The sequence below is a fragment of the Melopsittacus undulatus genome, chromosome 9, assembly GCF_012275295.1.
Source record: "Melopsittacus undulatus isolate bMelUnd1 chromosome 9, bMelUnd1.mat.Z, whole genome shotgun sequence".
Classification (NCBI taxonomy): Eukaryota; Metazoa; Chordata; class Aves; order Psittaciformes; family Psittaculidae; genus Melopsittacus; species Melopsittacus undulatus.
Window position 1 is genome coordinate 3,429,735 of NC_047535.1, and position 22,362 is coordinate 3,452,096.

The 22,362-nt window shown below is 41.8% G+C and overlaps 1 protein-coding gene across 1 annotated transcript in view; it reads left to right on the forward strand.

The window, feature by feature from the left end:
* Positions 1–21,528, forward strand: part of CERS3 (ceramide synthase 3) — a 40,111-nt gene extending 18,583 nt beyond the window's left edge. Inside the window, exons 9-11 of the mRNA XM_005148778.3 lie at positions 1,150–1,256; positions 2,652–2,808; positions 17,970–21,528. Coding sequence (XP_005148835.1) covers positions 1,150–1,256; positions 2,652–2,808; positions 17,970–18,101 — 396 coding nt within the window. The 3' untranslated portion in view covers positions 18,102–21,528. The remainder of the gene's footprint in view (positions 1–1,149; positions 1,257–2,651; positions 2,809–17,969) is intronic.
* Positions 21,529–22,362: the final 834 nt, after the last annotated feature.

Below are 22,362 nucleotides of genomic sequence, written 5' to 3' on the forward strand. Positions count from 1 at the left end.
CTTCCCCTGGACTGAAGGGGAAACTAAATATCAATGGTTAGAAATGTTTAAGACTCAAAAGTGTCCTATTCTGCACACAGCACTGTGATCATAGAGACTTGCTGCTGGCTTTCTTAGAAGACAAATGCTCAGTTTCCTTCAACAGTTATCATGACTTCATAACACCAAGACTGAGAGCATAGCTTCATCCCTTCTTCTGGTGGCAATGCCAGTGTAAGCAGCCCTTGTAGACTGTTTTCCATCGCTGTGCAGTTCTGCTGTTGATAGTCTGTCCGTTTTATTGGAACAACTAATTGTGGGGTCATGCAGTTGGGATTGGTCCTTATCAGATGTGTGCATACAGGGTTTTTTGCCTGGTTACTTTTACTCCCGGACTCATTTGAGGTCCAGTTAACGGTGTGACCTTACAAACAGTTGAGCTGACAACTGGTAGGACAGCACTCAGATGGAAGCTGAAGTTGGGTACCAGAATAACTTAATTCAGCCCTGCCACTCCAATAGAAAAGTCTATCAAACTGCTGTTTGAAACCTTGGCTTGGCATCTGGAGCTGTGTTCACACTTGAGAGCATCTGTTTTGTTCAGCAGTGCCCAGGATGATTCCTAAATGAAGCATGAAGAGCTGTGCAGATCAGCTGGGGCATAAGCAGCAATTATAATCCTTGTTAGTGGGATAGAGACCAACAGGAGGATCTGCAGCTCACAGTAAGGAGAAAACAGAAGCTGAATTAGACACAGAGAAGGGTCAGTAACATGCATGCACCAGAATGCCTGTGTGTAAGGGGTCACTGCCACTCCTGAGCATGCGGATGTGGCTATCAGCTTCTCTTTGATTCAGCCAGTTTTGAATCTGGTACAAGAATGAGAAATCACCTCTGTTTTCATGACACTTCTATATTCTGATCCAAGAGCAATTCTTTAGGCCTTTGATACAAAGTCCTCTTCTTCAAGATGAAAGGAGAAATATAAACAAAGAATTGGTTTTGATACTGCTTTATTAGGTATCAGTAAAGTGATTGCCTTACATGTCAAACAGGGAGGACATCTTCTTCCTGCTTAGGTGGAAGATGAGTGTTTATTTATGAAAATGCAGAAAGGAACTTACTTCAGAGAATATTTGTAATGCATTTGATGGTTTTTATTCTATGCAGGCAGCCAAAATGTTTAATTACGCTCACTGGGAGAAAACCTGCAATGTGCTCTTTATCATCTTTTCTATCGCATTCTTCATCACAAGAATCATCCTGTTTCCCTTCTGGTAAGCAGTATTTGATGTAATCACAGGCTTTTATTTCATTCCCATTCCCATTGAGAGGTTAGTATTGGTTGTGGTGGGAAAAGGAAAGGAATGGATTGTACTTTAGAGAGCAGAAACAGAACTTCTATTATTGCTGGCTACTAAAGGCCAGCCAGAAGAATTGACAAAACTGATTTTAAAAACTGAAGCTCAGTAAAAATAGTTTCTTAAAAGAGCTTCTTGAAAGCAGCTAACCTAAATAGAGGCTTTTATGTATTATTCAAGTTATTTTTGTGAGTTGTAGTTAAATGCTCTAAGCTCCTGCATTTTCAAGAGGATTGAGCTACTTGTCTAAGAGAAATAATCTTCCCCTTTCATTCTATCCCTCCTGCTGTAACTGCAGAGGCAGAGCCCAGTGTAATTCCTGTATAATTGTAGTTAAGTTTTTGTAGAGCCTTCGTTTTGCTACCTAGTTTTGAGCAGAGCCACTCTCTCAAGCGAGGAGCATTCAGAAAAGTTAAGGTGAACCAATTAATTTATGAAGTCAACACAAGTAAATCATAGCTTGCTAAACACTTGCATGACTTTGGAGTACTGTGATTTAATCTGCTTTGGAGTATCCACATGGGTGCTTAGAGTGCTTAATGCTTAACATGTTTAGCTTTTTAAAAGCTATTTAATGTGTTTCACATTCATGGTTTCCTTGACTTGCTCTAGTTTGCATTCATGCCTCTCCCCCAATGTGGACAAACCCTTAGAGACTCAAGCTGGTTAAATTAATAGTTCTGAACACTGATCAACAGAAGGTTTTAATTTCCTGTAGTATTTTCTTTCAGAAATGCTGATGCCTTTTACTTTATTGTTATTTTTTTATTAACTATACAAGTGATCTCCAATCATTGTGCTTCACTGAGTTTCTTGAGTTCTTGAGCTTGGAAGCAAAACATTATGAGATTAAAGGCACTCAAAAAGCCCCAAATAATATAGAAGTAGTGAAGTCTGAAGATGGACAAAACATATGGTAATTAACAAAAAGCCCTGTTGTAAAGCCTGTAGGATTTTCTCTGGAGTGTGGATTTCAGATTAGAAAGACTTTGTATTAAAAATAAGGCATAGGAAAGCTCTCAGTTGCATAGTATCTAGACCACACAGAGATCAAGAGCTGGAAAAATAGGATTGTTTTCTAACCTTGTTTAGAATACTTTGTGCAAGACTTCAATTTCTCATCTTCTGAAGTCTGTATTTCAATAGAGATGCATAATCTAGTTAAGACAGAGCTTGTTAATGACTGGCATCTTTGCAGAGCTTTTTAATATTTGTGGAAATAATTAATGAGTTTGGAATGTGAAATTATAAATAGCTGTAAATAGCACAGAGATGAAATCCTGCACCCTAACACTGACCTTTATTTTTCAGGATTCTTCGTGCCACGTTGTATCAGCCTACGTACTACTCCACGACTCCTGTCATAGCATATTTTCTGTTCAATGGGCAGCTGTTGATCCTCCAAGGCTTGCATTTATACTGGGGTTACTTAATTCTCAAGATTCTGAAAAGGTTCATTTTCTTAAAGGTAAGCAGTTTACTCCTGCAGAAAAGCATGTGAAGTATCAAAGGTGCCAATACCTCCAAGACATTTACTTGGAGTTTCTTATTGTTCTCCTGAGCTTTCATGCCATCATTTTTGACAGGGATCTTCCAGGTATAGAGCTGTTCAAATGTGCTTTCTACCTACGCCTAAAGTCATGGATCGGAGTATCAAAACTTCTACTACACCTGGTTTTGCCTGTATCTGATGTTTTGCTCTGATTGTGAATGAGAAATGATCTCTCCTAAAAACTGAAGCCCTGAGATGGTGCAGAACTCTTTAGAAGTTCTTGTGTTCTGAGTGAAAGCAATCTTTTGTCACTGCACTTTGTAGGAACGTACCAAAAGAGGAGAGGCTTAAGCATTGACAGGTATATTTTGCTAGTAAAGGGGAAACTTAAGTTGTGCTATTGAAAAATGGCATTTCTTTTGAGGATCAAGATGCAAAACCTTAATTGAGCCAACTCTGTCCTTTTATCTGAGGCAGTTAATGCCGTGAAGCATCTTAAGGAAATAGAAATGTTCCTTCTATTGCATTTAGTTGTTGTTTGACTGATAACAGAAACCATCCTATAATTACTGGATTTCTTCAAATCCGATAGAAACAGACAGCTGGATATCACAGGGAGCCCCAGTGTCTTCCCTAGAAGAAAAGTGCAGTTATAAGCTCAACCCCTGTTAGACAGCAAACAGCTGTACATAAGGGACAAATCTGTAGAAGAAATGGATTGTGTTATTCTGCTCCTATAATATGCTTCTGTGTTCCCTTAGCTACTGGGAAGCTTGTATTTCTTGTGTGTTGCTTACCTCTGTTAGATTAATTACAAAGTTATTCCTGGCCTGCTTTATTAAGTGTTAAAATGTTTTACTTCCCATTTTCTTCTTTCTGGCCTTGTCTCTGTGCTGTTCTCATACAACTCTCCCGATGAAATCAAGAGGGACATCCCTCTGTCTTGCAGCAGAGGAAGAGAAAGGCTTTCCCATAACTCTCCATTCACTTAGTTGAGGTTATGAGAGTACAATGCAAGAAGGTCTTCAGATGCAGCGGGGAAGAGGGTGTTACTTGACCAACTATATAAGGCCATTCTGCCCTGCCTGCTTAGATGCCTTTGTAAGGGGCAGAAATGTTTTATTTTGAGATAACTTTTTTGTGTTAGTCATTGCTAAAAAATGGGCAAGCACCGAGCCTACATCCCTACCATGGATTTTTGATTCCTTATAGAGCTCTGGGAGAAGACTGTTTCCAAATAACATTTTACAGTGGTAGCAGCAGCAGCCCTAGCCCTTTTCAGTCCCTATGACTTCAGCTGGCTTGCATGTGCAGCCTGTTTTCCATAGCGGTGGCAAACCTGGCTGTGAAAGCAGCCAGTGCCTCCAAAGCTGTAAAGGCAACGTTGCAAAGAATGGTGTTTGCAAGGCGGCGTTTTTATACCAACATATTTGTTATAGACATCCTCCACACAAAGAGCTGTTGCTATTTCAGTGAAATACCAGTAAACCATCATCCTTGTACTAGAAGGGTTTTGTTTCTCTGCCCAAGACTTTTAACGTTTTTCATTCAGAAAACAGGCAGTTTTGGACATTTTTCTTGAAGCAGCAGTTAGCTACTTCAGATGGAAAAATGAAGTCATGATGTAACTGGGAATAGGGATTGATGTTGTTGTTGTTGAGCTGAAGGAAGCTCTGAGCATAGCAAGGGTGTAAGGAATGTTTTTAGTGCCCTCTGTGCCTTGAGCCACTCTGGGTTGATGGGGTCACCACTGAAAACTGCTGTAATGCAGTAGTAAACAGCTCCTAACATCCATCGAGGGGCAGGTGTCTCCCCTGATTGTATCCTTCTGGACCATGTCATTGCACTGTCTGAAAGTCAGTGGCCTTGAATGTATTTATTCTCAGCAGGAAGTGCTGTTGTCCCCTGTCAAAAGATAGGTTAAAGGACTTGTCTGGGTCAGAAATGAAAGGTGGGAATCTGTAGGGAATGTAAACAGGAGGGCCCAAGTCTTCAGGGTGTCATGTACCCAATAGGGCCTCTTTGGTGTTGTTCTAAGGGTCACACAGAGCTCTGTCACCTCGTGCTTAGAGCTGTGGGTCTAGATTCAGTACTCTGATCTCTAGGCTGTGGCAGAGGCTTTATTAAAGGCAGGAATTAATGCAGAAAAGCCATTACGTACTGCAGCCTCCTGAGTTAGTAGCTTCTTCCATGCTTTATTCTTCCCTCTTGGGAAGAGATGGCTTTTGCCTGAGATTGCCTGGTCAGAAGCTCTTTATCTCAGATGTCACCTCCCCTCTGCACTAATAAAGGGGACAGTTATCCTCAGGGGTCACTGCTCAGCTGGCTGACTTGCTTCAGCAAAAAGGAACTTGGACTAAAACTCTTGCTATTTCCCTCCTCCCAAATACTGCAGTCAGAGATGAATAAACCTGAGGAACAAGGAAAGGAGGGAGAAGAGATGATCTTGTTCTGTTCCTCTGTGCCCTGTTTTCTCAGGCATGGGAGTCTGACACCGGAGCTGGTAGCACAGAGCATCACTGGTCTCCAGGCTCATGGGATCTGTGCCACCTTTCCCTGGGTCCAGTCCTGCAGAAATACCCCAGTGAGGGGGCATTCTGCATGGACAAGCTAAACTGTACTCAGCTACTTTGCATTAAGAAGCTGTTTATTTTGTCTGGGTATAGGAGGGGATAGGAGTGTTGGACTACAAGGATGCTAGAGCGGGACTCTTCATCAGATACTTGTAGCCATAGGACAAGGGGTAATGGGTTCAAACTGAAAGAGGGGAAGTTCAAGTTAGATATAAGGCAGAAGTTCTTTAATGTGAGGGTGGTGAGGCACTGGAATGGGTTGCCCAGAGAAGTGGTAAATGCCCCATCCCTGGTATGATTCAAGGCCAGGTTGGACAGAGCCTGGGGTGACATCTAGTGTGAGGGGGTTGGAACTGGGTTATCTTAAGGTCCTTTCCAACCCAAACCAGTCTGTGATTCTATGATCCTATTACACTTTTCAAATCAAAGATTTATTCTCACTTGTGGAAAATATAAAAATCCCCCAAAAGGAACCCAAATATCCTTTTCCATATGACGTCTCGTGACCCTGTGTACGAGCAAGGCCATTGCTCATATATATGAACTCTCACGTGTATGAGAAAAGGCCTAAAGGTCATACCTGTAGCTATGTATCTTAGATAAGCTCTGCTGTGAGAGAAAAGACATTCTTCAGTGCAATTTCTATTCAGGTTAGGTCAGGCAATCGCAATGCTCGCTGCTGCTGCTGCCATTTTGATGTCCAAGGCCTTTTGTTGCTAGGAGACTCCGTGTGTTTTCTGTAATATTGTTCAATTACATGGTTAAATTACCCACTTGTATCAGGTTTCAAGCACCACTGAAACATGTCTAGTCATCATGTCTGCACATATGAGAATATTTTAGGAAAATTGAAAAAACATACAGAGAAGTATGTACATGTGCACTGATTTAAAATCCCTGGCCAGGAAAATCCCATGGAGATTAAACATTTTATTTCCAAGGTCAGAAAAAGGGAGCGAGTGACAGCAGCTTAGAGCCACATTGTTATGGCAAATTAAGATGTAAAATAGATGTTAAAGCCATTACACACTGAGTTAAAGTTTTGAGAGTACGGTTCTTTAAATCTTGAATAATAAGTGTAAGTTGTAGGAAATGGGCATGATGTCCACATGACTCAGGTACTTCAGGGCTGATGTGAAGTCCAGCAGTGGCAGAAGGTAATGGCAGGTTTTTAATGGACTCTAATGTGACCAAGAATATGTTTTGTTTCTCTTTTAGTTGTTTTCTCACCATCAGACTGTCCTCAAATAAGCTTCTCACTATTGGACACTGTTATCTAGGAGTCATCAGCTGCAGTTTCATTTGATTCACCATGGCTCTTTCCCCCTCCTCAAGCAGAGGAGACTGAAGTGTTGTAGAGCAGGCTTTTGGACTTGTCCCTCTAAAAGAATAAGCTGGTGCCACCTATGTATCTACAATATTCCTTTGGTATTTTGTGCTCAGTGAGCAAGCTTTTTAAAGAGTTTGGTTGGGCATATCCTTATCCGTGGTTTGTTCGCTCCTTATTTGGTCCAAATTCCCAAGGGAACAGAGACAAAGAATGATGGATGCCAGAGTAGGGGTAGCTGAAAATGAAAAGACTATTTTGGGGTTGAAATGAGAGCTGTGAAATACGGTACTTCTGCTGTTCCCAGCCATCATTATTGTACTTCAGCATGTTGTTCTGTCTGAGGATTGCTCTCAAACTGAGACATCTAGATCTGCCAGTTCCAGTTGACTTTCTTTCCTTCATTCTTTCTTATGTACTGATACTGGGATGCCAGGAGAGTCCTTGTCATGGAAAGTGGTTAGTCCCATAAAGACTCCTTGAATCAGTTGCTCCCTTTTCTATACTGAAAGAAGATCGACTACTAAAACTCCATCCCTAAATGTGTGCCCACGACTAGAATGCTTGATGTGTTTTACTATTAATGTGTAGGCATGACCTGAAAGTCCTTTGGAGTACAGACATTGTACGCTCTTATAAAACATGCCCTTGCTACTGAATCTGTAGAATAATGATTCTTTACACCTGCAGAGGTGCTGGCCTATGTTACTTTCTGTCTTTCTTGCTGTGAATTTCTCTCTTCAGAGACTTGCTATATCCCTTTGTGTCAGTTTTTAAATGAAGTTATACAGTTCCCAAAGGCCAAACTACCCGCTCCTGACAGATGCCAGAGGTTAATCTGAGGCTGTTCAGAATCCCCTCAGCTTCTGCAGAACTTTTCTTGCCTGGCATCCTTCTATGATTTTTCCTCTTACTTTTTGATGCTTGATCTGTTTGCATCAAGCAGAGCTTTTCTTGTTAATAGTTCATTTGAATCTCTTATTCTGTAAGCACATGGGTCCTGAGAGTGTGGAATCAGTGCTAAACTTGGGTGAGAATTTCCTTGTTCACAAAACACAGGCCCAAAGAAATGGGGTGTTTTGGTTTACAGGTCCTCAAACATTTCCTCATGGAAGTACAGATTTCTGTATGACAATTTAAGCCCTTAGCACTTGCCTTCCTTTCCTTGGTTACCTTTAGAACAAGATCTATATCCGTTAGAATTAGACCATGGATCCATCTACTGGTTTATCTTTATTAGAGAGTCAGCCTTCAGCTTCCATTCACTTAGGATGTGAACACTCAACTGTCCTGGCAACTGAGGCAGCATCGACTCTCATTGAACTGTGCCATAACCTCAGATATTTAATCCTAGACAGAAAGCTTATTTTTAAAACTACAGAGATGAAACAAGCTCAATGCATCATGAAAGTAGAACGGCCTCTAAAGAGATTACATTTCCAGTCTCTTTTGTGGCACAGAGAACTGGATCCAGTGTTGATGTGCTTGAGCTTGTCCTGTTTGCTGTGCACTACCCACACCATAGGTGAGCTGAGCACCATTGCCCCCAGCTAATAAACTCTGGCTTTGATCTTGAGCTGCAAAGGGTCATCATCTGACCCTGATCATGCACAAGTGCTGCACTTCCAGATACCCAGCCATTACTGGGATGTGACAATGAAGCATGAAATGAAATGTATATTCAGTTTTGGCATGCACAGCAGTTTGCTGGACTCCTAAGAAGTCAGACTTTCAGCTGATGATTTTTTTTCCTTCTTTCTGAAGCAGTAAAGGAATCTGTTTTCAGGACATTTATCATTAGAAAAGGAATTAATGAGAATTAACACATTCAGTGAGAAGTCTAATTTCAGAATAAATGGTAGTTAAGCAGGGGTTAAACAGAGGACAGGGCTTAGTTTCCTAAATGAGAAGCATGTAAGTGTTGTTTTCTTTTATGCACATGTTTTGTTAAGCCTGTACCATGCCAATGGCTATCAGGGTGCTGATAAAACAGACCAAGAGGTGTGCTTGCCTTAATACCATGTAGCCATTTTAAAAGCAGTAATATATTTTAGAGGATAATGATCATGTAGTGACTTGCAATTTCATGACTCTGTGGGACTGAAAAGTTGGGGGAAAGCTTTCCCTGGAGGTTCTGCGTTTACTTTCTAGTCTGGGAAGGGCCATTACACACTGATGTCCTGCTACAGAGTCTGAGTTATCTAATAACCTATTTTAAAGGAAACTGGGTTATGGAGACATTGAATTTGTTGGTTCTCAACAGATAAATATATACATAGTTGGTTTTCTCATGAGTCTAGCTGATTAGGGGGACAAAATAGTATGAATGAATGTTTTCCTCTCTCGGAGATGAAAACCAGTCTGTCCAGGAACCTTCCCAGTTGATTAGAGTTATAGCCTTTGGGACAGGAGCTTTTTAATAGCCTGGAGATGGGAGCTCGCCAGCCAGGTCAGCAGCGTGGAGGCTCATGCCCTTGTAAAGGGAAATTACTTCCTGTTCTGACTTTCTTTCATCTGTGTATTTCCCATTCTGCTGCAGCAGTCTAGTTAAGCCCAAAGCCTGGCTACATGTCTCACTTCAGGCTGCCAAATTCATTGGAGGGAGGAGGGGTGAGAGGCAGGCAGAAGGAATCATAAAAGTGTAAGAGGTTGGCTGACTGGTATTTACAATGATAGGCAAAGAGGAGAAAAGCTGTTGTGAGCATGCTGGGGAGCTCTGGAGCCCTACCCGCACTGGGGATGTGAAGTCAAGGCTGACCTCAGTAATGTCTAAGTGTGCAGCCCACCAGGGTCTGTGAAAGAGGAAACACCACTTCTCTGCTGCACAAATGTTAGGTGCCAATCCAAGAGCACTATCTGGTCTCCTTTGCCTTAACCAGTTCATTTTCCTGGCACTGAGAGTTAAAAGGTGGATTGCTATTTGAATCTTAACTTTTAGTCCAGAGCGTGAAGAGGGTCAGCAGCTGAGCAATGTATGTTAGACTATATTCTAAAGCACACTTGTCAGATTTCAGAACAGCAGCAGTGATCTGTGCTGAACATTGATTTTGATTTAATTTTTTATAATTAATCTCTTTTTAGAACATCCATAATTCCACAGCAACTTTCACTTGAGTGTTACGTAGCTGTCACATAAACCTTAGAAAACCTAAGGACTGTTGTAACCATTATGGAGGAATGAACCGATGAGAAACTGAAGGGAATGATTTCTGAGCATTTGATTGGAATAGATGTGCTTGTGAAGGTACAGTGGGATGGGAACATTAAAGTATAGAATCACAGACTGGTCTTGGTTGAATGGGACCTCAGAGCTCATTCAGTTCCAACCCCCTGCCATGGGCAGGGCCACCTTCTGCTAGAGCAGGTTGCTCAGAGTAGCCTTCCATTGCCCTATTAAGCACACACAAGGCTTTGCAAGAGCAGACTCAGTCCTCGGGCCATAGTCCAACAAATGGGGTGTGTGGATGCTCCCTTTGCCTCTCATGTCAGCTGTGTCATAAATGAGGTTGTGCAGGTCTCTTCTATGCTGCAATGGAAGTCTGTTCCTTCCAGAGTTGCCGAGTTTGACTTCAAGTAGGCGCTGCAGGTGACCACTGCCTCCAAGAACAGATATCAGCACTGTATGTAATTCTGAAAGCAAATCACAGGCAAATTCTTGCCCTGGCCAGGTCAGCAGAAGCCTGCAGTGCTGATCCAGGGCCAGGTTCTCAGCTGGTATAAATGAGCATGGCTCCACTTGAAGTCAGTGGGATTGTATTAGTTTTCACCAGCAATGGATCTGCCCAAACAAGAACCCCCACCCCTCTCTCTGCATGTATGTCTGGCACAAGGCAGCTTCACTTTCAGTAAATCCCTGATCTGAATGACCTTTCTTTACTGTGAAAGTTCCAGATCCAGATAAAAGACAAATGTTGGTAAAGCTTTTGCTTTAAAATCAATTGCTTTACAGAAGAGCATTTGCTGACAGTTTTTCTGGCTTCCCTTGTTAACTGCTCATATCTTTTCATTTTCTAGCAGGATATTTATGCAATGCTCCATTTGTTGCTAGTTTTATATATACGCACCTATATAAAAACTATGTACGCATAATAGTGTGCATATGTATTTATTCAATTGCCAAAAATCAATCCACAGAGCAAATCCTAGGCCTTCCACAGAACTTTTGATGCCTTCATTTACTAGTTTTAATATATGCTGCAGAGGTTTGAGTTGTGATTTTGTTATGAGGTAATTCTCATACTTTCAGAGGTGTTCACATAGCACTGCAGTCTGCTAAATCCATTTTAAAACCCAAAAGCTTGAAATAAAGCTAGTTAGTGATAGATTAATAGCAACTGAGAAAGGAAATTGCTCTATCCTGGATTTAAAGCAAATCAGCCTAATCAGGCAGTGATGGTGTGAGGCGTGTGAGGATAGGATCTGTCTTGTGTAACTTAAGCTGTGCTTAGCTCAAGTTCAGGGATCCCTCTGCAACCAGTGGAGGAAGAGCAGTGTGTCCAGAATGTGTCCCATTCACTGTGTCCAGTGTTGTCACCCCAGCAGTGGAGGGGCAGGTCACCTTCTGGGGACACCAGATCCTCATTCTGTTGGTTATTGAGCCAGCCTAGATACAGTATCTGAGTAGATACCCAAATTCAGGGAAGTAAAACCTTCAGTGTCAAGCACACAGGTCTCAGGGACTTCTAATAGTATTTAAGACACTTTGTTCTTTAGGTACTACTTGAAATATTATATGTCTAGCCCCAACAAAAGGGTGTTTATAAGTACTTTGTTGTAAAGAGTTCAGGTATTGTGTTATGAATGTCAATTGGAAAGATGTTACTTGTAAGGTGTGTGACTTGACAATTTGGTTAATGTTTAGGTGCAGAGATAACTTCAAGATATATCACAAAATGATCATAATGCCTCCTAACAGTGAAAATAGAGAAATGAGCACCCTAACATTAGACACATTAGAGAGGAGTGCCTGTCATTTACATGGTTGCATACTTTGTGGTTTCAGGTTAGTTTAATAGTGCTAGAAGGCTTCTGTAGGAATATTCTGTAGCAGCTGTGTTGTCTCAAAGCATTCATCTCCGGTGCAGCATCCCACCTCACCGATGTGAGTGCAAGTGTCTGATCAGCTGTTTTGTAGCCAAAACAGCATTTATAAGGAATAAAGTGCATGTTCTGATAAAGGCTCATACCACTGCACTCCTTGGCTTGATGCAAATTCTATCCTAGGGTAAAAAGAAGTTCACTATAAAGAACAGCATCAAATGCCTCTTATATTGTTCTTTGTTTCTTTGCCAGCCGTGGATTTAAAATTGGAGTAATTCAGAAAGCAGTGGGACATTCTGACTCACTCAGTACCTCCTGGGCTTTTGACATTACCGTAAAGCCACAGCCACTTGAGTGCAAGGTTTGCTGAGTGGATTTCAATAACACAGCAAGCAGACTTTATTGAAACCACTGAGCACCTGATTAACTGTAAACAAGGATTTATTTCTTCTGAACTTGAGGGTATCCCAGCTCTGGGTACAGGTGTGGCATGTGAGTGACAACACAAGTGAGTTCTATCTGAGGTTAAACTCATTCTTCAATCAAAACCAGGGACATGTTCTGAGAGCAACATCTATTTTATGAGACTGTTCTCGATATATGTGGAATCAATGTAACTTTTAATTTGTTTTTCACATGTCATCTTTGAGTTCCCTCTGAAAACTCCCAGTTGAAAGCTTGGGAATTGGGTATTACATAGAAGAGAGAGATTGTTGAAGAGTTTTGGCCACAAGATGTCCAATACAATTAATCTAGAAAGTCTGCATCTTCATTTTACAACTGCAGAAAGCAGAGTCCAACAGTGCATCTTCCATGGAAGATCAACATTATTTATGGTGCCCAGTGTGTATGAGCTGAAAAGGGATATATATTTTCCAATAAAATCTTCCAGGCTGGAAATACAGAACACTTTGCTTGAATCCAAATGTATATTTCTTAGTCTCCACAGGAAAGTAAAGACATATTAAGTCATATGTCAGCTGAGTTGAATTATTGATGTTGAATTAAACATGTTGAACTCAGAGATTCATCAACTTTATAGTAGTATTTGTTAGAAAAGTACCCCCTTCTATCTATTTGGATTGACTTTTTATTATCTCTCTTGTTTATTATCTCTTTTATTTGAATCAGTGGTTGCTGACCTGACTAATAGCTTTCATCTTTGTACTGCAAGCTGTTTCCATATGTGCAGGTGCTGTGGAATTTATTGTCTGTACATTGAAAAGTCAAGATTTGGTCAATATGTTTGTAGATATTTAAATGAAAATATTCTTAAGGTAGAATTAAGGTGTGAGATTTAGGACATTTTTATTTTAATGTGATACATTTAGGAGTCAGGAAATGCCAACTAAAATCCTCAAATCAAAATTTCACCAAATCAGGAAACACAGAGAGAGTCAGCTGTGAATTGCTTTTCTATCCCTGTACCTGGTAGAAGACATCCAGTGAGCTGTGTGGATGTAAGTTATGCTCAACCTAAAAGATTCATTGGTGTTAGTCTTGCCCAGGCAGGGGCAAGACTGAAATCTCCTTGTGCTGCTGAGAAGCCTTGGGTGAGTGTTGGTACCACACTACTGCCTTCCTAGCACCAACCCAACATTAGTGTGTGCTGCTCAAAAAGTGTGTGTCTCTGTCAGGGAGATGCTGGTTTGAAAGCTGGGTCATGAAATAAAGGTAGCAACTGAGCCCTTCACTGCAGAACCATCCTCTGCTCAGTATCTCTCAGTCACTTCCCTTATCTTACATTTTGAGACCTTGACTTGACAGTCTGCTTGGGGCCACATTGACCCCATGGTGTGTTTGCTAGCAAGTGTCTTTCCCCTCCTGAGAAAGCAGGAGACATGTTGCTAAGGCTTGCCACTGTTTATAGGATCAATCCATGTTGCTACAATAGATCTTTGACTCTCTTTTTATACTGCTTGGCACTGGCTTTCCCCCTGCTTTTACACTTTCCACTTTAACTGCTGCATAGCATATAGGAAGTCATGGACAAAGATGGCATGTGCCCAGTAAAGGCAATTAGGAGAGAATGTGGCATCTGCCCAGGCCCACTTCTCCACCAGCTAACTTCAGATGGCATCACCAGCACACAGGAACAGGAAACCCACACTTCCATCCATCTTCCATCCCAGCCCTTGTCCTTCTCCCAGTGCTTGTATCAGATGTAATAGGAAGAGCGGAGCACTAAGAGTGTGTCAAGAGGGAAGTGATTTCTGAGTGCTGTATTGAGACAGACTTGCACAACTGGGAGTAAATTCTATTAGTTTAGATGGAGAGTTGACCAATGGAGGCTGGGAAGTGGCCTGTGAGGTTTGCTCATCATTTAATTTCAAGAAGTCCTTTTTCCTTGATGAAGGCTTTCAGAAGGTCCTTTACTGTTCACATAGTAAGACGTGGTAGTAATGACTTGAATAATACAAGTTTGAACAGCAGTGAAACACAAGAAGGCAAAACTACCTTAACAAATACGGTTCATTTAACTAAAAGAGGCAGACTGAGCAGCAGGTGGAAGGGTTAAACAAAAGGAAAAAAGATTATAGGAGTTTGCGGCTTTGGCTTCACTACAAATGGCTCTCTTGCAGACTTTATAGCATTAGTGTTGCTTCTCATAAACCTTGAAACCATTCATCCATTTAGAAAGATTAAATTGGTTAGTCATCCAGAACATAAAATATACACATCCATTTTGTCTGTTACCCTAAACCATCTGAAGTATAATAAATGCAGTTGATGCCATTAAACTAAAGCATTGAGTATTAATGATGGCCTCAGTTGTGGTATTAACAGTTTGCCAGCTCTTGTGTTTCTGATAGTATATTCATCTGTTGTTGCTCAGGGACAGTAAGAGCAGTCTTTGAGTTGGAAAACACAACTATAATATATGATGTGAGGGGCTCAGAGAAAACATCTTGGTATTAAAGCAGGGAAAAAACTATAAATGTTACATTTTCTGTTATTCTTAGAAGGTCAAAGTTAAGAGGCACAAACTTCACTTACAGTATCTTGATATATCTATAATGGTCTGTTACAGTTTGCAAAGACACTTTTGTTTGCTTTTCAAGTTACAGAGGAAGCTATTGCTATTTAAAGGTCTGTTCTGCCACTGAAACAAGCTAGACAAAATTGGCCAGGCTCTTCTAAAGCAAGGATCTGTAGAGGCACTTGGTCAGGAAGCAGGTTAATGTTTAAAAGGATAATAGGAGTCTAGATTGGATTTAGCAGCAATTCTAGGTTAATATCCGGATTTCAGCAGCAATGCTCTTTCCCCAAATGAAGCAAATTTGCAATGGTTGCTTCAGAATACAAAGCAATTTAATTCCTGCTGCTTTGAATTATAGAAGACATTATCTCAGATGCAGGATTTTGCAGTGTGCTGGCAAAAACACTGACATGTTTTTTAATTACTACGTATAGTGACTTTAATCAGAGCATCCAGCTTGACAGCATTAAAACTGGGAAGCAAATCCTGTCTGAGTTCCCAGTTCCATGCTGGAAATGCCAGCTCATTCCTGTAGGGATCAGGAATCAGTGCTCCTCCCCTTTCCCTCCCCACATTTGCAGCCTCAGCCAGAGGCTGCTTAGGAGGATGGGAGTACTTGCCATGAGCACAGCAGATTCTGCATCAGACCCCGTGTTAGGTTTCATTTGCATTTCATTTTCTGAAGCATTTGTGGTGGTACAAAGAATAACAAACCCCTCCCCACACCCTCACCATTTGTCTTTTACTGCACATACAAATTGCAAAGCTACCAGGAGTGAGAGAGGTGATCTGAAAGAGGCAGAACCTCATAAATTGTTTGTGTGGGAAAGGCTGTCTTTCCTTTCCTCTAACTGATGGCATGCCAAGTTTATCTTACAGTATTTACAGTAAGATTTGTTTGTTTTGATACCCTTTGTGTGTTGTCAGGGAAAAGGCAGAAGAAAATCTCTAGGAAGTTTTATAGGTTCTGATGAAACAGAGTTTAGAGTTTAATTTTCTTTCTAGTCCTATACGTTTTATTGGAAGCATAGTGTATAAAGGGGTATGAGATGGCAACTGGGTGAGTTATTACTGAGCTGTCGTTTCTTTTTCCCTATATAAATGTGGTGTTTAAGAAAGACCTCAGACCGGCAGGCTAAGACAGTGGAATTGTTAGTTCATTCCAAGAGCAGATACAGGATGGGCAGGAACAACGCCGGTTTCTCCTTCTGCGTCTCATCTCGGACCTTGGCACATGGCTTCAGGAGCAGGAAGAACGTGCAGTCTCTGCCTGTTTAGCTGAGATCCAGACGGATGACAAGGAGAACAAATTCCTTTATGAAGGAGCGATCCCCGGTGTGGCTGTACAGGCAACAGATTGTCTGCACGAGGGCTAAAGTCAGAGCCTGCCAGCTCCAGCACACAGAACTCTGTTCTGAAGAGAAGCTTTGGGTCTCCCTCAGCAGACAGGCCTGCAGGCCAAGCACCCCTGTGTTACAAAAGGACACCACAGCACCCACAGTCCTGAATGTTGATGCCACTGACTGTCAGGCTGTTCAATTTGGGTGCTCCCATTAACAGGCCAGTTACCTTGGTGCTAATGCGTAAATTGTCAGCACAGTGTGAGGGCCTAAGTTTGATCCTCAGCTTCAAGGACACTGCTGGTTTAAAGTGAGTAAGCTCGCAAGATGCTGGAGAGGGAATGACTATTGCCCGTCTTTTCCAGCACAAGAACTAGAGGGTGTCAGGTGGAATCTATCAGGCACCTTCCAGATACCTGGAAGAGACAACCAGTGGCAGCTCCTAATTCCTTGGGTGCCTGCTTTGCTCTCATTTCTGTTCTCAGTCAGCACTTAGGCAGAAGGAAGTGTTCACTTGTTTTACAGTGTCTTTAGAGTCTGCAGAGCAGGTCATCAGTTGGTATGAAAAGTCCTTACAGGGAGTCAAGTAGAGCTTGCTGTACTGAAAGGGAAATAGAGATGTTTGGTTTTAATGCCAAAGCCTCAACTGAACTAAACTTCTGAACACATCGTGGGGTCTTGGGTTATGGTAGGATTTGGGAAATAAGAGACTAAGGGTATATTTTATGTGCCATGGCAAACAACACAGAATTGTCTTAACCTCTCTCCAAACTTTGCTGTGAAATACGGGGTAGACACAATGTCCTTTCTCTGCCTGGTGTAAGCATTGTTTAGGCACTGCCATGTGTGACTGGGGATGAAGCATGATTGCCAGATGTTAGGGGCTGTTCCTATAGAGCTGGGAAGGGATTTTCCTAAGGGCAGACTGTCTTGCTGACCCCCTTTCATCCCTGTTAATGGAGCAGCTGTCCCCTCCCTGGCAATTCCCTTAGCAGGATGATATATCCAAGATGAATGTGATAGCTGTGTAGACATGGCCTCCCCTTTGCAAAGGTCAACATGATGTATACACCATCAAGCAAGGAAGAGTATTTCATGGTCAGTAAGTCTCTTTAGGCAAAGTTAATACCAGCAGATGCTGGCACAAGTAGTCACTGTTTAGTTTACACCTGTCAGAAGCAGGCAGCCTCTCAACTCCTCTGTTTGGGTGAGTGTATTCATCATATTTAGCCTTTATACAATATTCTTTTCATCTTCCCTGCCCTTCACAACTGTTAACTAATCCCACAGCACCCAGGGGTTACTAGCAAGGCTTTACAAGGAAAGGCGGAAACGAGCAGGAAGAGGTCAAATGACTGGGCCAAGGTCATGGAAGAAATTGTCTCTAAAGAACATTAGGTTCTACAAGATTAAAGTGGTGTTAACTGGTGTGTCCTTGGATGTCAGCATCTTTGGAGGGAGGGGGGCTCCTGGGAGGCTGTTTTAACATTGTCTGGTGTATTTCGAGCTTCCCTCTCATCTGTCCCCTTTAGCACTTTGGGTTTTTTTCCTGCAAATGGAACATAGAGGAGTTTTGTCTTCAGAGGATGGTGGTGAATTTCCAAGGAGGGAGAATGTCTCATATTCTGGAACATCTATGCACCTTTTGATTTTGCAATGACAAATAGGGACATCTGACTAATGAAATTAATGGATTATTCTTTCAAAGTCATTGCAAAGATGAGGGTACCCAGTTCACTTTAAAAATGGAAGTCTTCCTTGTCTGTCACCCATAGGCCTTTTAAATATCTATAGCAATGGTGATAACAATCCCATGACTTATCTGACAGTAAATACTGCAAGTATAGAATACACTTATAGTGCTTTTTTCTCCCTAGGACTTGAAAGATGATCGGAGTGATGAAGAGGAGGAAGATTCTGTTACAGATAATGAAGAGGAGTCCATAAAGAATGGCAACAAGAACAGCTGTGGGTCAAGCAAACATCTCCTAAACAGCAGTCACCACTAGCCCCTTTCTGCCTCACCTCCTGCAGTGATTTCTGCTCTGGTTTTTACCCAACCTACAGGATAGAATTTAAGTCAAAATTCTTATGAGAGACTGTGATTGATTTATTGTTGGCTACTGGACCTGGAAAAAAGCCCAGTTTAGAGGGAAGGGAAAAATAGTGTAACATGACAAAACGTGTTAATGACCCGCTTTGAGAATCATTGTGAAGTGTTTGGAAAGATGTTTGGACACACTGAGTGACAGTGCTCCACAAGGTCAAAGCTCAAGAGCCTCAGATCATTTAGTGTCCCAATTCTAACACTGTTTGTCGACCTGGTATAAGATCTGTTTCACCAAGTGGTTTAATTCACAGATGTTTTGTGGTAGGTAAGTAGTGTGAATTGCATTAGGAACCAAGATTACTCAATGTGGGAAAAATTTTGACAGTGGTATACTGTGCATTTTCCTCTTTACTTTTCAGTTTAAACCCTCATCAAAATAGCTATTTTTTGGGTTAGATTTCATTTCCTGGAGGCCAGTGGAAGCTAACACAAAGGAAGACAAATTACTTGCCTCTGAAGAGCTGGCTTCACTGCAGAAATAGAGTCTTTCTCCAAAATATGCTGTATGATAGATGGCTCAAAACTTGTGTTCCAAGATTTACCTGTCAAGGAAATCACTGTTAAAATAGCAAAACTCAGCCTCAATTCTCCATTGGGCTCTGGGTTTCATCTCTGTCATTCTGGCCTCATCTTAGGAGCAAGTCCACTAAGTTCTGTTTTGTGGTTCCTGTGTGTTCACTGCATGTATCTGGGCTCTGGGGGAGCATGGGACTAGCAGGGAATGTCATATTGTCAGTGCTGTGAATTCATTTGATACCAGGATCTATATTTCTATCTCTGCTCTTTCTGAAAGTCAGGAATCACACTGGCTAGAGCCCAACTTGAATGCATGTGACTTAGGCCACATACCATTGTTTGTGCTGTAAGAAGTTGTCGTGGCTGAAGGAACAGTGGGTGTTTCATCAGCTTCTTGTACCAGAAGTGCCTCTGTCCTGTTTGCACTTTTATTTTAAGGCTAGTGCAGAGTGCAGCAGCTTTTTTAGTCCTGGGGCTTACCAATGAGAGCCTTGGGCCTTTTAAATAGGATGGTGCAAGGCTCATTTCCAGATGCATTAGCTCACAAAGTTGTAAGTGATTTGTGTCATGAGTTTTAGAGGTGAGAGGCTCTCTATGTGGTTCTACAGTAGCTGAGATCATCTGGTGAACTAAATCCAGTAGCTTGAGAGAGACCAGGGGACCACTGCTACAACAGCCTTAATGCTGAGCTTTTGGTTTGGAAAGGTTCTTTTCCCCTTACGGGTGCTCAGGCAGGAAATTGGTGATCTATGGGAAGCACCATATGACTGACTTGTTTTCCCAAGATTTCCTTGGCAAAGAGGGATAAGGTTCAGTGAAAGAATGGGAAATGTTTGGGATCTTGGATATGAAGAAGGAAACTTGTTCCATGCAGTTACAAGGAGCTATAGGAGTACTTCATTACAGAGGCTGGCAGGGTGAAAGTATCTTCATATGGTCTGGTCAGCTAGGCCGTGTTTAATTTTGTGCTTATATTATGGACCATGTAATACCCCAAATGTTTATGTTTCACCACAAAGAGAACTTACTGAGAAAGGAGAATGGCCTCCAGCTTCTGAGAAGGATGGAAATGTGCAGCAGTGCAATGGGACTCCTGTGGTTAAGAAGGGTTTCTTGGGCTGAGCAGGCAGAATTCCCTCGATAGCTGTTGTATAGCAGTGTGCTTCCTTACATAGCTGGGGAGAATACCTTAAATACTGCAGTGTGGGTTTATTGGAAGCGTGAGTACTTATTACACCATCTAAAGCAACTGGTGAGTTTGGCAGGGTCACAGTTGCTTATCAGGGCCTGTTTATTGCCTACATGTAAAGAACTGGCCTTTCCTGACAAAACATAGAAACACAACATTTTGGAGGCTTTACACTCCCTCTGATAGCAGTGGAGACAACGATGCTTTCTTCAAGACATAATAGGGGTTTGAGAGGTGGCCAGGGTATTATCATTTAATGTTGGTGCCAGAAAACATTCCTGCTATGAGTAGGAAAGGAATTCGGGAAAGGAAACATGAAGAATGAAGTTGTCACAGGAGTGAGCCTCTGAACAACTACTGAGTTTTACACTGGGATTTATAGTCTGATTTCGGGCAAATCTTGCCCTTCCTACTTGGATGAGTTTCCCACTGAAGCCAATTAACTCCACTGGAGTCTTGCCAAGGAAAAAGTTTGGATTGCCGTTATCCAGCTTAATTACAAGACCTGTTGTTTTAAATCAATGTGAAACTTAGGATCTTAGAGGAAGAGTAAAAGGTAGATAAAGACATTCAAACATCATTAACTATTGAGGCAAAGTTTTGGTGAATACAGAATAACATCCTGAAGGTGAAGGTTAGATCTAAGCACAGTAAACAACCAAGTAACTCCATCACACTGCAGTTAGGGTCATGGGACCTCCTGGGGGTTACTGTCATGCCCAGCTGAAGTGATGAAACGTGAAAACTCTGGATGTAAACCAGTAGGCACTGGGGATGAATACCCACAGCATGGAAAGAAGTGGGAACAGACTGTCCCAGTGGGACTGGACACATGAGATTTGTCATTCTGGAGGTTATGTGTGTTTCATCTTCTTATGGTTAGAAACCCAGAAACAAGAAGCTGAGGGCGTGGGGAACATGATTCATGCTAAATAAATTGATGTCATGGTGCTTCCAGATCTTCAGTCTATTCAATGCCCTTAACTTTTTATTCTTACCGTGTAAAGAGTCTCCAAATGCAAGTACAGCACAGTTGCAGGTAATGTGTGTGAGCACAGATGATAGACTCTACATTACTTTCACCAATCGATGGTAAAAGTGGGTCCTGATTTAATGATTTGATGCTGTCTGGTTCTGCTGTGTCACTTTGACCATGCCAAAATACTTATGGTTGAATTAAGGACTGAAAATGAAATCTTAGTCCATTGGACTCAGCAGAATCTTTTCTGTTGCATTTAATCCGCTGAGTTTTGGTCAGGTTCTCCTTCCCGTGTACCCCATGCTGCCTCTGTACTTGTTTACTACATAGATTTACCCATCTACTTGGATGTGATTTACAGATCTCCTTTATTCCACAAAACTCATTCTGTCAATGTGTATTGCTCAGGATAATGACCTTTACTTGTTCTTAATGGCACTGAATTTGTCTGGTCTGTTGTGCTCCACACTAGAGACACATATTTTTTAACATCAGGTATCTATGTAAGAATTGCCTTGTTTTCCTCACCTCTTCCTCTCTGCTTTCCATTCCCTCCCAGCTTTTCCGGGAGGGCCTGATCTGAAGTTATGTTTATTTGAGGAATGTTGGAATAATGTACAAATACAGGGAGAATTCTTTGTTTCCCAGGAGTGCTTATGTTCATACACAGATGGAGGTGCTGTCACCCAGTTAGGGTGACACGGGATTACTACCTCAATGGCTCATCATAAGCACGGACGTGGATCCTAAGCTGGTAAAAGCAGGAAAGCTCTCCTGAAAAAAGATGCCGATCAGTTGAAAAGCTGTTTCATATTCCTTATTCTTTCCATTTCTCAGGAAGATCACAGAGCTTCTGACTTACCGTCTCTTCCCATGGGCAAACACACATAAGAGAAGGTGTTTCAGCCCAAATAATGAACTGTAGCAGAATACTTTGGTTTTATTATCTGAATTCACTTTTTTTTAAGCTTACGAGGGAGACTAAAGTAGATGGAAAACAAATCCAACAGGGAGATGTGAGTTTTGGCTACAAACAACTTGCAAACTGTGAAGAATTTAATAATAAAAGAAATCTTGCTGATTTAGAAAGAAAAACACCATCTCCACAGGCACTTCCCCTACTGAGGGGTTGAAGAACAACAGATAACCAGCGGGCAGGAATGAAGGTCCACGCTGAGAGTGAGAACACTGCCCCGTTGTGAAAGTGCCAAAGAGTTGGTTTGGTGGCTGTTTGCTGCCCTGGAGCTGGGGAGCCCTTCGGCACAAAGTACTGGGATGCAATGGGGAGAGGAGAAGTCAGTGGCCAAACAAGTAGGACTCTAATAGTTTCACTTCCTTTCTTGCCATCCACATGTGTTAAGATCTGAAGCAGCAGAGAGGAGGTAAAGACCTGACATTAATCACTTGTCAAAGACTGAGATTCCTGATCCAGGTGACCAAAGCAATGCAGACTTCACCTTCACCCTGGCTGGCTTC